This window comes from Periplaneta americana, chromosome 17 (assembly GCF_040183065.1).
Source record: "Periplaneta americana isolate PAMFEO1 chromosome 17, P.americana_PAMFEO1_priV1, whole genome shotgun sequence".
Classification (NCBI taxonomy): Eukaryota; Metazoa; Arthropoda; class Insecta; order Blattodea; family Blattidae; genus Periplaneta; species Periplaneta americana.
In genome coordinates this window covers 116,503,545-116,517,520 of record NC_091133.1, presented here as the reverse complement: position 1 = coordinate 116,517,520, position 13,976 = coordinate 116,503,545, and the positions used below count along the sequence as shown (strand labels likewise).

General features: G+C 35.8%; 1 protein-coding gene across 1 annotated transcript in view; it reads right to left on the bottom strand.

Moving 5' to 3' along the window:
• Positions 1–10,913, bottom strand: part of LOC138693480 (EH domain-containing protein 3-like) — a 28,026-nt gene extending 17,113 nt beyond the window's left edge. Inside the window, exons 1-2 of the mRNA XM_069817472.1 lie at positions 10,003–10,913; positions 9,799–9,907 (exon numbers count right to left, since the gene is read on the bottom strand). Of these exons, the coding sequence (XP_069673573.1) occupies positions 9,799–9,907; positions 10,003–10,805 (912 nt within the window). The 5' untranslated portion in view covers positions 10,806–10,913. The remainder of the gene's footprint in view (positions 1–9,798; positions 9,908–10,002) is intronic.
• Between the last annotated feature and the right edge of the window lie 3,063 nt (positions 10,914–13,976).

Genomic DNA, 13,976 nt, shown 5'->3' with positions numbered 1-13,976 from the left:
AAGGGCTGTTGTAAAATAATAAATTGAATACACTTCGAATTGAGTCCCAAAAAATCCTTGCAAGTGAAGGGTTGTTACTTCGAGTATTACATTTAAATTTAAGGAGGCCTAATATCATGTTTCATTTATTTATTTAATATATTCCTATTATTCAAAACAGGCAACATATTTGCAACCAAGACCTCTTCAAGTGATATCTCTATCCAGTGCTTTTGCTTCAGTGAAGTCTCATTTTGTAAACCTATGGATCAACAATTGGCTCTTTTCTGACAAAGGAAAAATTTTACAGTCTGTACAAAAGAAACCAAATGACTTGGAAATGTACAAAAACTTGCCCAGACATGTTCAAACATTTTTAACAAGCACCAGAACAGATAACATTGTCACTCAATTGTACCTACACCGATTTCACATTTCTGATAATGCTACTTGTCTGTGGTGTAATAATCATGATGAAGATCTGGAACACATTCTTCTATACTGTCCATCCATAAACCACAAAAGAAGTGAATTAAAATCATCAGTACCATTTGCAGAAGAGACAGCCCTGCAGTATATATTGACTACACCCCAACTCTGCCTACTAGCAACAGGCATCTATAATGAACACCAATCAAAATACCCCTCATTTCTCGCGAAAAACAACTGAATAGACTACAGTGGACTTTATGTTGTCAGCAAACAGCTGGATACATTAAGAAGATTGACTGATTCCTATTATTCATTACTTAACATATTATCCATTCTTCCATTTATTTATAAATTTAATAGAATATTCTACATATTATACGGGATGTGCAATGATGAAACTGGACTTTTTGTTGGATTTTCTTGTACATTACTGAAAGTTTGATTCAGCATTTCATTTGTACTTCTCCACATGGTTCCACAGAGACCTGTCTGTCAAAATAGGTGAAGGACTTGCACAACAAAATGATGACAAATCGTAACATTTTTCTGTTTGTCGACAACTACTTGCATACCCCAAAAATGCTAGTTTAACTAATTAACGCACAGAAATGAAATTTCACAACAACATTATCTACCACACTTTGATTATGTGTACAATAAATCAAGGACGTGGCGTGAAAAATGTAGAAAATAAACATTTCATCCATCTTACTTACAAATGGCTTTTAAGGAACTCGCAGGCTCATTGCCACCCTCACATAAGCCTGCCATTGGTCCCTATCCTGTGCAAGATTAATCCAGCCTCTATCATCATATCCCACCTCTCTCAAATCCATTTTAATATTATCATCTCATCTACATCTCGGCCTCCCCAAATGCCTTTTTTCCTCAGATCTCCCAACTACTGTAACACTCTATATACATTTCTGTATTTCACCCACAAAATTACAACATAAATCTTTAAATGTCCTCATAATTGATCAACAAAACAACCAATTTCGCGCTCAAATGTTGAGCTTCACATCTGGCCACCAGGAGTGACTCAATTCTCTACTTTCCTATCATAACATGTGCTGTGCATTTCTATTATTTTGTTTTTCTGTGATAAACATTCATGCCTTAGGTTGAGTTGACTCAATGCAGCGATTGTAATGACCTAAAAAAAGAGTTATAGTGGATACCATTTAGCAGTCATCCCAGATGCCTAGCTGTGGCTAGAGGGAAGACGTTAATGAAACTGTGTACAAGAGACACTTCCAGAACATATATTGACAGGAGAGGTAGAGATGGGAGCAGAAAAACAATTATCACTAGACAAATGGAATAAATAAACAAATCAATAAAAACTGTGTGTTGATACGTTGGATAGAGTTTATCTGCTGTATAGAGCAATACAATGAAATATGAATCAACCTGAGTGCCAGTAGCCCAAGTATGATTATTAAAATATATTTTCATTGTAGAAAACAGATTAAGGAACAACTATCATTTGTCGGCCTCGGTAGCATAGTTGGTATAGTGCTGGCCTTCTGTGCTCGAGGTTGCGAGTTCGATCCTGGCTCAGGTCGATGAAAGTTAAGTGTGCTTAAATGCGACAGGTTCATGTCAGTAGATTTACTGGCATGTAAAAGAACTTCTGCAGGACAAAATTCTGGCACATCGGCGACACTGATATAACCTCTACAGTTGTGAGCGTCATTCAATAAACCATAACTTAATGCAAATCTGAACAACTAAAAAAGTTAGGCCTATACTGTACTCCAACCTCGAGAAAGTCTCCAGGGAATGAAGGGAAGGGAAGTGAATGAATGTTGTCATAAGATGTCATAAGGTCACACACGTGGGTACTCATATCTCTATTGGCTATCTCTCAAAGCACAAACCATAACACATTTTTATACTACCCTAGTTACAAAATTAGATCACTGTTAATCTCTTGATCTTTTAATCCCTCCGTACAGGAAATAACATATGGAGGAGAGCGCATGATTTTTAAACTGACGTTATAAATCTAATATTATCTATCTACTTCGCTCCAATAGATGACGCAATAGTAAGCACATTCCTTTCACGGTTTATCTCCTGGTTGGAGAACAGTATTTGACTCTTTTACGGAAAGATCCTGTTCTATGTAAAATTATTACAAATAATATATCAATTGAATGGATCAAATCATGAAATTATTTAGGAAATATCTGTGTTAATTATAAAGATACGACAAAAAAATTCTAACAATCTGCAAAAATTACTGAAACAATCAATAGCGTATTTAAACCCTGTCAAGAACAACACACAAGGCCCAAAGTCTATAAGCACTTGTGCAACCAGAGCTACATATGGCAGTGAGACATGGACTACAAGAAGATCTGATTTGAGAAGTCTACCAAGTATTGGGATGAGACTTATTAAAACTGCAGGAGGTTCATTGCTGGAAAGAAAAAAACACGCACGCACGCACGCGCGCGCACACACACACACACACACACACACACGGTGAAAGTGAAATAGTCATAGACTGAAAGGGATGATAGGGTACACTTAAATGAATAAGAAATCTATATTACGTTTTGTGATTAAATACACAGTTAATTAGAAAATTAAGTTGGAAGTTTCAGCAGTCCGGCAACATCGCTGTTAACAGTTCCCATTCTTCTCGTAATATAGATGTAAAAGGTCATTGAACTCAGAGTATGTGAACTGCTGATTCTTTATTAGATTTTCTATCGATATGGACAAAAATCGCGATCCAACTCGCAATAGTAACCGAATAAGTGTGTTAAACAGTTGGGGGAAAAAACTATGAAATTTTCACCAATATGATATTACATTTTTTGTCACATACAACATGAGCTATTCACTCTGAAAACCTGCAGGGTTATTTCACTTTCACCACATACGTTCACTCTACCAAATTGACCATTCCCATGTTATAAAATGGCAACTTATAAAAAGAGAACAACCACTAGGATCTCGACTGTCGAAAATGAATTTTCTGGTAACGGCTGTTAGATGGAAATACAGCATTACTTCATGCAATTCCATGAGGTTATAATGTGACTTCTTTTGTAGTCGTTAGGTGGCAGCATAGTGAAATTGATAGAAGTTGTCTTGAAAGTGTATTGGGCTGATAAATCTGTTATATGTGATCAGGGATTATATACAGGAATATAGAATTCAATGGAAAGAGCATGTCTAGAATATGGATCTCACCAGATGGTCTAAACAAATTTTGTCCTGTTCCAAAAAGGCCAAAGAAATTTAGGAAGACACAAAAAAAAAAAAACCCGCTGGCATGAGATCGTAACAAATCCACCAGGTTATAATACGTATTAAGTATATGATGATGATATTGGTGGTGGTGGTGGTGATTAGTTAATTTTAATATCTGATTTTTCATAGTGCTATTTTGATAAGTAAAATGTGCTTTATATTTTTATTATAAAACACTACAAAATAAGAACAATGACAAAAAGCAGTTCAACATTTTTGCGAATTTTATGAAAGACTCTGCTGAAACAATAACCTTACGTGAAAAATGTTCCTTTATAATCCAAGACCTATCTTGCTGGCTCATCAATCAATTTCATAATCTTTTGTTGAACCTTGATATTCTATTGGTTATGTAATCACTATCTTTGAAGGCACAGGTTGATAAGTTCTAAGTCTATTCTTATGATTCATGTACTCCACAAACTTCTTGCCAGTAATATTTCTACATCATTATATCATTCATTGCAATTTGAGCTCGAATAAGATAAGATTCTCTCGTATTTAAGCACAAAAATGATAGATTTCTACAGGATGACAATTTTTTAACATGTTTAAACCCATAAAATTTACCGGTACATTTCTAAAATCAGAATTATCTCTTATTCTTCAGTTTAATTATATAATTTATATTTATAACACATATACGGTGTATATTGGATATACAGGGTGATTCAAGAAGAACAGTAAATATTTTAGAAGCTGGTAGTTTTAACTATTCATACAAATATATAAGGGGTTCACAACCAGAGTGGACCAAGTCCGTCTGGAATAGTTCTGAGATATTGAGTCTTAAAGTTCCTGGCTCATGCTTAGCAACCTTCACCTTCCATAGGAAATGCTGCTCTCTGTGGAGTAACAAATGAGTTATGGACTTTGTCTGTTATGGCAATTAATAAATATAAGTTTTCTTCATCCGAGATTGTATTAATCCACAAACTGATCACTGGTAGACTTGGTCCACTCTGGTTGTGAGCCCCTCATATAATTTACAATGTGTGCAGATACAGCTGTCTGAATGTTACTCATAACAAGCTTTACTAGTGGCAAGAAGGAAAGACAGATGACTTCATGACAGTGGCGAAGCTAAGGTGTAAATACTGGGCATGTTGAAAAAATCTGATTACCTTTAATCATTTTACAGAGCGTATGTTTCTCAGCTTTACTATCAAAATTGTTTGTGACACATCCCATTTTCATTCTCAAACAGAAGACAGGTATAATAACACAACTTATTTGTCTCGGAACACCCTGTTAGCCAAGGATATTACTTATACCATGACAACTATCGAAAATTTATATTTTGCCTTCCTCCATCCGCTATTTTAATATGTAAATGTGGTGTCGATCTCCTATCTTTGTAAGCACATTTTGTTTCATACGTCTGACTTGAAAACAATTTCTCTTTTAATTCTACAAATAATTACATACTCTCAGTTTAAGTCATTTTACACAAAATTAATATGAAACTTTTGATTAAACTAACACTCAACAATGCAGAACATTCACAAAACACCAATACAGCAGAACAGATTAGTGTGATGGTGAGGCTAGCCACGTTGCGCACTGAGATATAGCAAATCAATACTCTCTCCCCAATCCCCTGGCCCCTCAAGCTTGAGAGTCAAGGTCGTAGCTTCTGCCACAAACCTCTCGCACTGAACTCTCCATCCTGGAATGACTGCCAATAATAAATTTAATATACGAAATGATTGGAGTGAAACTAAGTGTTACAATACATAATTATTACAAACTTATTGACCTACTGTTACTAGATATAACAACTCAGTTTCTGGGTAGACTAAGCCTCAAAAGTCTCTTAAGAGCTTCACCAATGCTTAATGATTACATTTAGTGCTTATTTAATGATAACAATACATTCAAAGAGTTCAATACACTTTTCCGCTCTACTGACAACAATAAGTATTATTCTTCTGTGGTCATCTTGTCATTCTTTCACAAGAGCAGGACTATTCATACTGTGGGCGACCAATTCATCCCTTGTGTTTACTTCCTTTTTATATACGAGTACTTCAATTTTAATTCACCTTAACAGACAACAAGAGTAAGGTCTGGGGACCTGGTCAATGTACAGTAGTGGCAAAAAAAAAAAATAAAATAAAATCCAGACTGACCCTTGTAGCTGATTTCAGAGCCTTGTTCACTCCAGAGTAAGATAGACTGGTAACTAAGACTTTCGTGGTTCGAATCCTGCTAGGGAAGGAAACTTTTTTTTGTTCCTTATTCAAATTTATTCCCAATACTTTTCGATTGGAGCGATATTTTACTACTTAATTAACTTATTATTCCCAGTACATGAATTTTACCAGCAATCGAAAAGTATTGGAAATAAATTTGAATAAGGAACAAAACAAAGCTTCCTTCCCAGGCAGGATTCGAACCACGAAAGTCTTAGTTCCAGCCTATCATGCTCTGGGTGAACAAGGCTCTGAAATCAGCTACAAGGGTCGGTCCGGTTTTTTTTTTTTGCCACTACTGTACATGATCACTGTGACCAAACCATCATTCGGGAAATGTGAGATTCAAAAGAGTATCACCTCATGTGCAGAGGCTCCATCATGTTGGAAGAACATGCTTATCTTTGTAGCCAAGAGAACTGTAAACTGCTGTTTCTCTCTAATGGACAGTGCTGTCCTCGGACAATCCCAGAAGAATGACATATACGATTCCTTTGTATGTAGTCAATAGTACGTAGTCATTTTTGTAGTTGATTTATACAATTTGCAGAGCTTTTGTGCATAACATTCAAACAGCTGTATCTCCACACCCATTGGAAATGGAACACATGTTTATACGAACTTTTTTTTACTCAGAATAGTCCACACTACCATCCACTGGAATATTTACTATTTATTCTGAGTCACTCTGTATAATACGATGTGATTATTTTCTTGAATGTCCTGCTGCCAACAGGTCACAACAGACAGGCAAAACCTTAGTACCAAAAACATTGCCCATGTATGCACAGATACCAGAGCACACCGAGTGCTTTAGAAGTGATTTGAACTCATCTTCGGGTCAATAAACTGTATTATGTCGTGCGTTGCTGATAAACGGTAAGTAAACATCAAAACAACGGAAGTTTATATACGTATGTAGGAACACAACTGGATAGAGACAAGAAATTTTGAAGATTCTGGAGTGTTTTAAGTGCTAAAAAAGTAACAGAGAACATTTTTGTTGTAAGAAAATTAGCTCTGAAAACTGCAGATAACATTGAATACATTTTTTTTAACATGACTGATTATGAACATAGACATGTCATCTTTCAAAATGATTCTGCCAATACTCATACAGCTGCAGCTTTAGGCTAAACAAGAAGTATTTGATGATACTTACTTACTGGCTTTTAAGGAACCCAGAGGTTCATTGCCGCCCTCACATAAGCCCGCCATTGGTCCCTATCCTCAGCAAGATTAATCCATTCTCTATCATCATATCCCACCTCCCTCAAATCCATTTTAATATTATCCTCCCATCTACGTCTCGGCCTTCCCAAAGGTCTTTTTCCCTCCGGCCTCCCAACTAACACTCTATATGCATTTCTGGATTTGCCCTTACGTGCTACATGCCCTGCCCATCTCAAACGTCTGGATTTAATGTTCCTAATTATGTCAGGTGAAGAATACAATGCGTGCAGTTCTGTGTTGTGTGACTTTCTCCATTCTCCTGTAACTTCATCCCTCTTAGCCCCAAATATTTTCCTAAGCACCTTATTCTCAAACACCCTTAACCTATGTTCCTCCCTCAAAGTGAGAGTCCAAGTTTCACAACCATAAAGAACAACCGGTAATATAACTGTTTTATAAATTCTAACCTTCAGATTTTTTGACAGCAGACTGGATGATAAAAGCTTCTCAACCGAATAATAACAGGCATTTCCCATATTTATTCTGTGTTTAATTTCCTCCCGAATATCATTTATATTTGTTACTGTTGCTCCAAGATATTTGAACTTCTCCACCTCTTCAAAAGATAAATCTCCAATTTTTATATTTCCATTTCGTACAATATTCTGGTCACGAGACATAATCATATACTTTGTCTTTTCGGGATTTATTTCCAAACCTATCTCTTTACTTGCTTCCAGTAAAATTCCCGTGTTTTCCCTAATTGTTTGTGGATTTTCTCCTAACATATTCACGTCATCCGCATAGACAAGCAGCTGATGTAACCCGTTCAAGTCCAAGCCCTCTCTGTTATCCTGGACTTTCCTAATGGCATACTCTAGAGCAAAGTTAAAAAGTAAAGGTGATAGTGCATCTCCTTGCTTTAGCCCACAGTGAATTGGAAACGCATCTGACAGAAACTGACCTATACGAACTCTGCTGTACGTTTCACTGAGACACATTTTAATTAATCAAACTAGTTTCTTGGGAATACGTTATAACTGGAACTTGAAAAATTCAGGTTGCCCAAATTGTGTTTCTGGTCTGTACATACATGCCACATTGGAGCTGTTAGTATCAGGACATTAAAGAAGTGTAACTACCAGAAAAAAAATGTATTCCAGCTATATTACCTTATCCTGCGAGATAATAAGTTAAAGAATGTTTTTCCAATGCAGAATTAAATGTTTATATAAAAATGGCATACAAAATATAAACATTACATTTTTTTACCATTTGACAATTTAGGTAGGTTAAAAAGTTATTATTATCACAGGTCCCAGAAAAGAGCGGCTGGCCGTGCACTAACAGTTTCTCCCACGTAATCGACCTCCAGTAGCCATATGGCATTCAGTGTGCTTAGAAGTCGTGTAATGAAACTCTCAATTCTTCAAGTGTACAACGTTCGTGTATAAAGTTTAGTGATTATTGTCACCCGTCCAGTGAGATTCAGAATACGCTGTATGCACCAATGACAAATGACCAATGGACGTCAATCTTATGACATCATATCTTCTCAGTTTGGCCAACATAAATTCCCATAGGCCTAAACTCACTACCAACATCCCACTGTCAAACAGACCCAATTTTTTATATTCAAGACTAATTTGTTAGTTATCGTAACAAAAAGAGAAACTTTCATTACACGTCTGACCGAGATGTGCTCTGAAAGAGTTACTTAGGCCTAGGTTATGTTAGGGTTATAATAATTTTGTAAAACTTATTTCTTTTACACCAGCATGACATTCAGTGACTTCACAAGCTCCATTAGGGTTATCCAGCAGTAACTGAAGTTTACTTTTGAATAGCCATCCACAGAGTTAGCTCTGTGATAGAGTGTCTGTCTCCAGACTAGCCTGCCCGGGTTCGATTCCTGGCAGTCAGAAATTTTCATGTAAAATTTCTACCTCAGGACTAGGAAAGATGGCGGTGCACAACTTCTAATCACTAAATTGTGCACCAATATGAATGGGTTAAATCCCAAATCTCTCCGCAGTGCATATGAAGGGAAGACATATGTCACTGTTGATAGCGATTCGTCCGTCGGATGGAAATGTTAAGCCTGGCGGCCCCCTTGGTGCTATTAGACAGGAGTAGGCTATGTGCCAACACTGGGTTTCCCCTTCTCCCTTCATCGTCCTCACCCATTCCCTACACTACACTTACACGAACATTTAACATACATTCACCCTAATACACGACATAACTCTTCACAGATACACATCATGCATAATGTGTCTCGCCGAAGTGGTGTGCAATTTGAAAATGAGTCACAGTTCTGCCATCTATCCGCAGTATGCGGAACCCGAATCACGCAAAGTGAAGTGGGTAGGCATTAAACACACACACACTTTTTGAATAGCCAGTGAAATAGACACAATAGAGTGTACAATTTTGGACGCTAATATAATCTTATTACCCTACAGTTAATATTCGGTTAGATTATTAGAAATGAAGCTAATACTAAATGAAAGTCAGCATTAGGCATAACATATGCAACTGCAGAAAGTGGATGTTCAACGGAAAGCCAAAAGAAGATTCACTTAGACCTATTTCGTTACAATGAACATTAATTCTGATTAATGCGTAAAATCATATAATAATATACAGTCTACTTGGTGGTAAATTATTAATTCTCTCCTATGAACAGATCTCAACTTCAAAATTAACTACTACCGTACATCTGATATGTAATATTATATTATGTTACCTTGGCTAATCGCGCTCTTTTGATCAAATCATTCAACTTACGAAGAGCAGCATTCCTGGGAAGGGACTGCATGTCCCTGAATAGGTCTTGCTCTTCGTCTTCAAACAACCTATGGAAAGAGAAGTTGCATTTAATAGGTTAGTTAAAAACAATAGGTCTACAAGGTCATTATTATGGTTGTCTTACTAGGATGAACTAGCTTACCTCCTATTCACATCGTATCTCAGAGGCTGATCCCAAAATGACCCAATATATACTCGTGCAACTTCAGGAGTCTGAAGTACCTTCCCAAGGGACCACATTAATGCACCGTAAACTCTCATTAACTGCTGATGATCCACCATATCGGCTTTATTAAGGACAATGCGAATTTTGTCGTCATGTCCTCGCAGAGCTTCAATAGATCTTCGGAATTCGTCTGATATATCAAGTTTATGTGCATCAAACAAGAGAATAATTCTATCCACTCTTTCCGCAAACCACTCAAGTACACCTGTGAAGTCATATCCTCTATCCACACGTTGTTTTTCACCGGATAAAATTCCGGGTGTGTCAACAATAGCCATACCCTTAAGTACTGGAGAATTTACTAAAGAACACTGAAAACGATTTAGAAAAGCATTTCCAAATTTTGTTAAAGGTCTAAACTGCTTTTTGGGATCGACTACTAAAGCATTTCCAGGAATCACGCCCTCTTTATCATCGTACATGACAGCAATAAACCGATCAGTAGTTGGTTCTGGACCAATTCTAATGCCGGGAAAATCTTGTTCCAATAAATATTTAATGAATGTAGTTTTCCCTGTAGAATACTGTCCAACAAGTAGGATCATGGGTTTAGCATCAAAGTCGGGATCGTCCAACATCGGTGAATGAAAATCATGAAATTGGTAGAACTGTTCCAAAGGAAGTAACTTTGTTTTATAAATTTTCTTGAGTCCTTCGACGACATTTTCGAAAAGTTCTGGTGTCTTCCTGTTTTCATCTTTGCTAAGCCAACTGAACATTTTTACACGTGTACACAGTCCACAATTGTCACAAATACACAAATAGAGAAGTTAGGTTACGTCCGCACTGTCCCCCACTTGGCAATCTACTGCCTGGGCGTCTTCTACACATGACCTGGAATACTGATGACGTCACATATGAAAATGGTGGCAGACAAAATAATCATTTTATCATATCATATCAATAACGAAATTGTATTTACAGTATTTCTGAAGTAGTTTTAAAATCATGTAGTACAACGATATATTATGTATTTCGGGGTGTTCTTATATAACAAAGATAAATAGTTAACATCTGTAATTATTACGATAAATGAATAGGAGATGTCAGCACATTAATATCTGCTTTATGAAACATTAATTATTGGTCAATCTTGACATTTATTACGGAACAGCAATAATATCCGATGACAACAGAGACTTGAACTAGATATTTCAATTTATTTTATAAGTGTGGTCACTTCCAATTCGTATTCCATTTTCTGAATGTAGAATATTATGGAGCTTCTAAAGATACGAATCATGCTGTCTAGACATTTCCTCATGAAGTTAATGATAACGACTAACGAGATGACGTTGGAAACAGGGAAATGAATGTTTCTCGAGTAACATCTCACTCAACGTAATTCAGAACTGTTCACCATTGATCTTGCATCGCAGTCATTTTACAGTCGATTCGACGATTGTTTATAAAAAAAATTCAAGAGACATTTGGAAAATTGTGTATAGGCCTAATAATAATAATAATAATAATAATAATAATAATAATAATAATAATCGTTCCAATAATTTATTTTTTCTACCATAAAGACTAGTAGGACTACCTCTAATCCCTTAAATAGTTAATAACGCCCCCTTACCAAATATTATTGAGTTCTTGACATGTATTTAATTCAATCTGTGATTAAATAGGTGAAGGACTACGTACATTACTAATGTTTTTCTTGGTTTTCATGTACAATTACATTTCCATTTATTATCTAGGTATTATTAAAAAACCTAACTTAGGTAAAGTCGAATCAATCAGTTGTGCACATCGTTAATGCAAGTACGAATGTTTTACTAGTTTCAAGTAAAGATTCTTTGTTATTTCTTTTAAATTGGTTACTTAAAGACGCTTTAACAATTACCTACTAGTGTCGATGGAATTGGTGATATCGAGATGAGGTCGAGGATTCTCCATCTGATTACCTGACATTTGTCTTAGTGTTAGGGAAAACCTCGGAAAAAACCCAACCAGATAATCAGCCCAAGAGGATATCGAACCCACGCTGGAGTGCAGCTCTGGATCAGGAAAACACACCAATAAAGTACAAAGCTAGGCTGAAGGTTACACATAGACACCATTGTAAGAGATCTGGAAATAAGGGGATTACAATTAGAATCAAGACAGGCAATATTCTACAACTATTATCACTAATACGTAATATGAGTTAGTGTAGGGTTTCCAGACGTATTGAAAAAAAATACGGGACAAATCAGTTATCACTGAGTAAGTTTAGTATGCGCACCCATCAAATATGTCAATCTTTCAAAATATGTGTGTAGTAAAGTTTACTACACAAACACTTTACTAACTAAGGGTAAGTAAACAAATAGCAAACAAAATTGTTAGGGAGCATATTTGTATTAAGTTTAAGATATTTATGTAAATTACCTTCAAATTGCTTTTACTAAGTTATTACAGAAATAGCTACAAAATACTCTACTCATATTTATGATAATATTCTTATAAATCAATCTACCTTGGTCTTGCAATATTTTCCTGAAGAATGCATTTCACTTAACAATTGTTTATTTTGAAGAATAATGTCATGAAAAGCAACACAATCCTCACTGAAGAATCATTTTACAACAAGTATTGATTTTACAGTTTTTACAGACAATTTACTTTTCTCAACAGTCCATAGAGCGTTCATGCGAGAAAATAATCTTTCGACACACGCATTTATTCCAGGGATACACATAATGAACTCCACTACCCTCTTCAAATTTGAGGGTTCTCCTTCAGCACTTTTAAAAAGATCCACCCAGACTTCATCTAAACGTTTGGTGTTGCCATCACTCGCCTTAAGAAATTAATAACTCCACAATAATATAGTTTCATAATAGTCCATCTACAGTCATCTGCAGTGATGAAGTGCGATGTTTGTAATTTGTAATATAGAATAGACATTTAACTTTTCCGTTTTTTTCTCAGATTAGAGCTCTAAAATACGGGACGGAAAGCTGTCCCGAAGAATTTTCTCGGCACGCATTAACGAAAAACGGAACGATCCCGTATTTTACGGGACGTCTTGAAACCATATGTTAGTGGCTTCTTAAGTTATATTAAGAACTTCATATAGGAAAGGTTTTTGAAGTTCTTACTTCAGATACAGTCATCCGACCTTTTCTGGCGTGTTTTAAATGTCAGAAAAACTTCAATTATTGACCTAGACCTCTTTTACCTTCAGATCATTGGCGGCTCGTGAAACCTTCGTACGGGATAATTGAGAATCCTTTTACACGATTGATTAAGTTTAATTTATATCGTTTACTTGTAATTACTTGAGTTGAGACACTACAGATACATGGACTAACATTTTGGTAAAGTGACTGATAAAAATAAAAAATGGCTAACCTTAACAAAATATAAAATCATACTTCAATTAAAAGTATTTATTCAATTTGTTTCATATTTTGTATATAAATTCCCTGTAATTTTCTTGCTGTTAGTAAAAAATTTAACAAAAGCTGCTTAGATATTTTTTAATATCCATTATTAAAGCTCTAGCATCTCTTCGTGCTTCCTGGTTAAGCTCATAGATGACATTACTTGTCAACAATGTGACCATAAAACGTTTTCAAGAAAAAACGTAAAACTGAAGAGGAAGACATTAAAATCAATACAGAAAATCAAGTAGGAGTCAAAAGCAAAATATTGCTTAATTTTCGCAGAAACAGAACTTCAGTGAAACATAATGGTTAGTTGAAACGTGTATTCAGGCTTCTGCTCAGCTAGTCACAGTATTGTATACCGGTAATAGTTTATTTGAAGACTCACAATCACATAAATTTCCAGACTCTAGACACACAGGGGAATTTTCTTTCACAAGGAAAATTCTCCGAAAACTGAGCCCGGGAATCAAACTCAGGACCACCAGACCACAGAGGCACAATGAACATTTT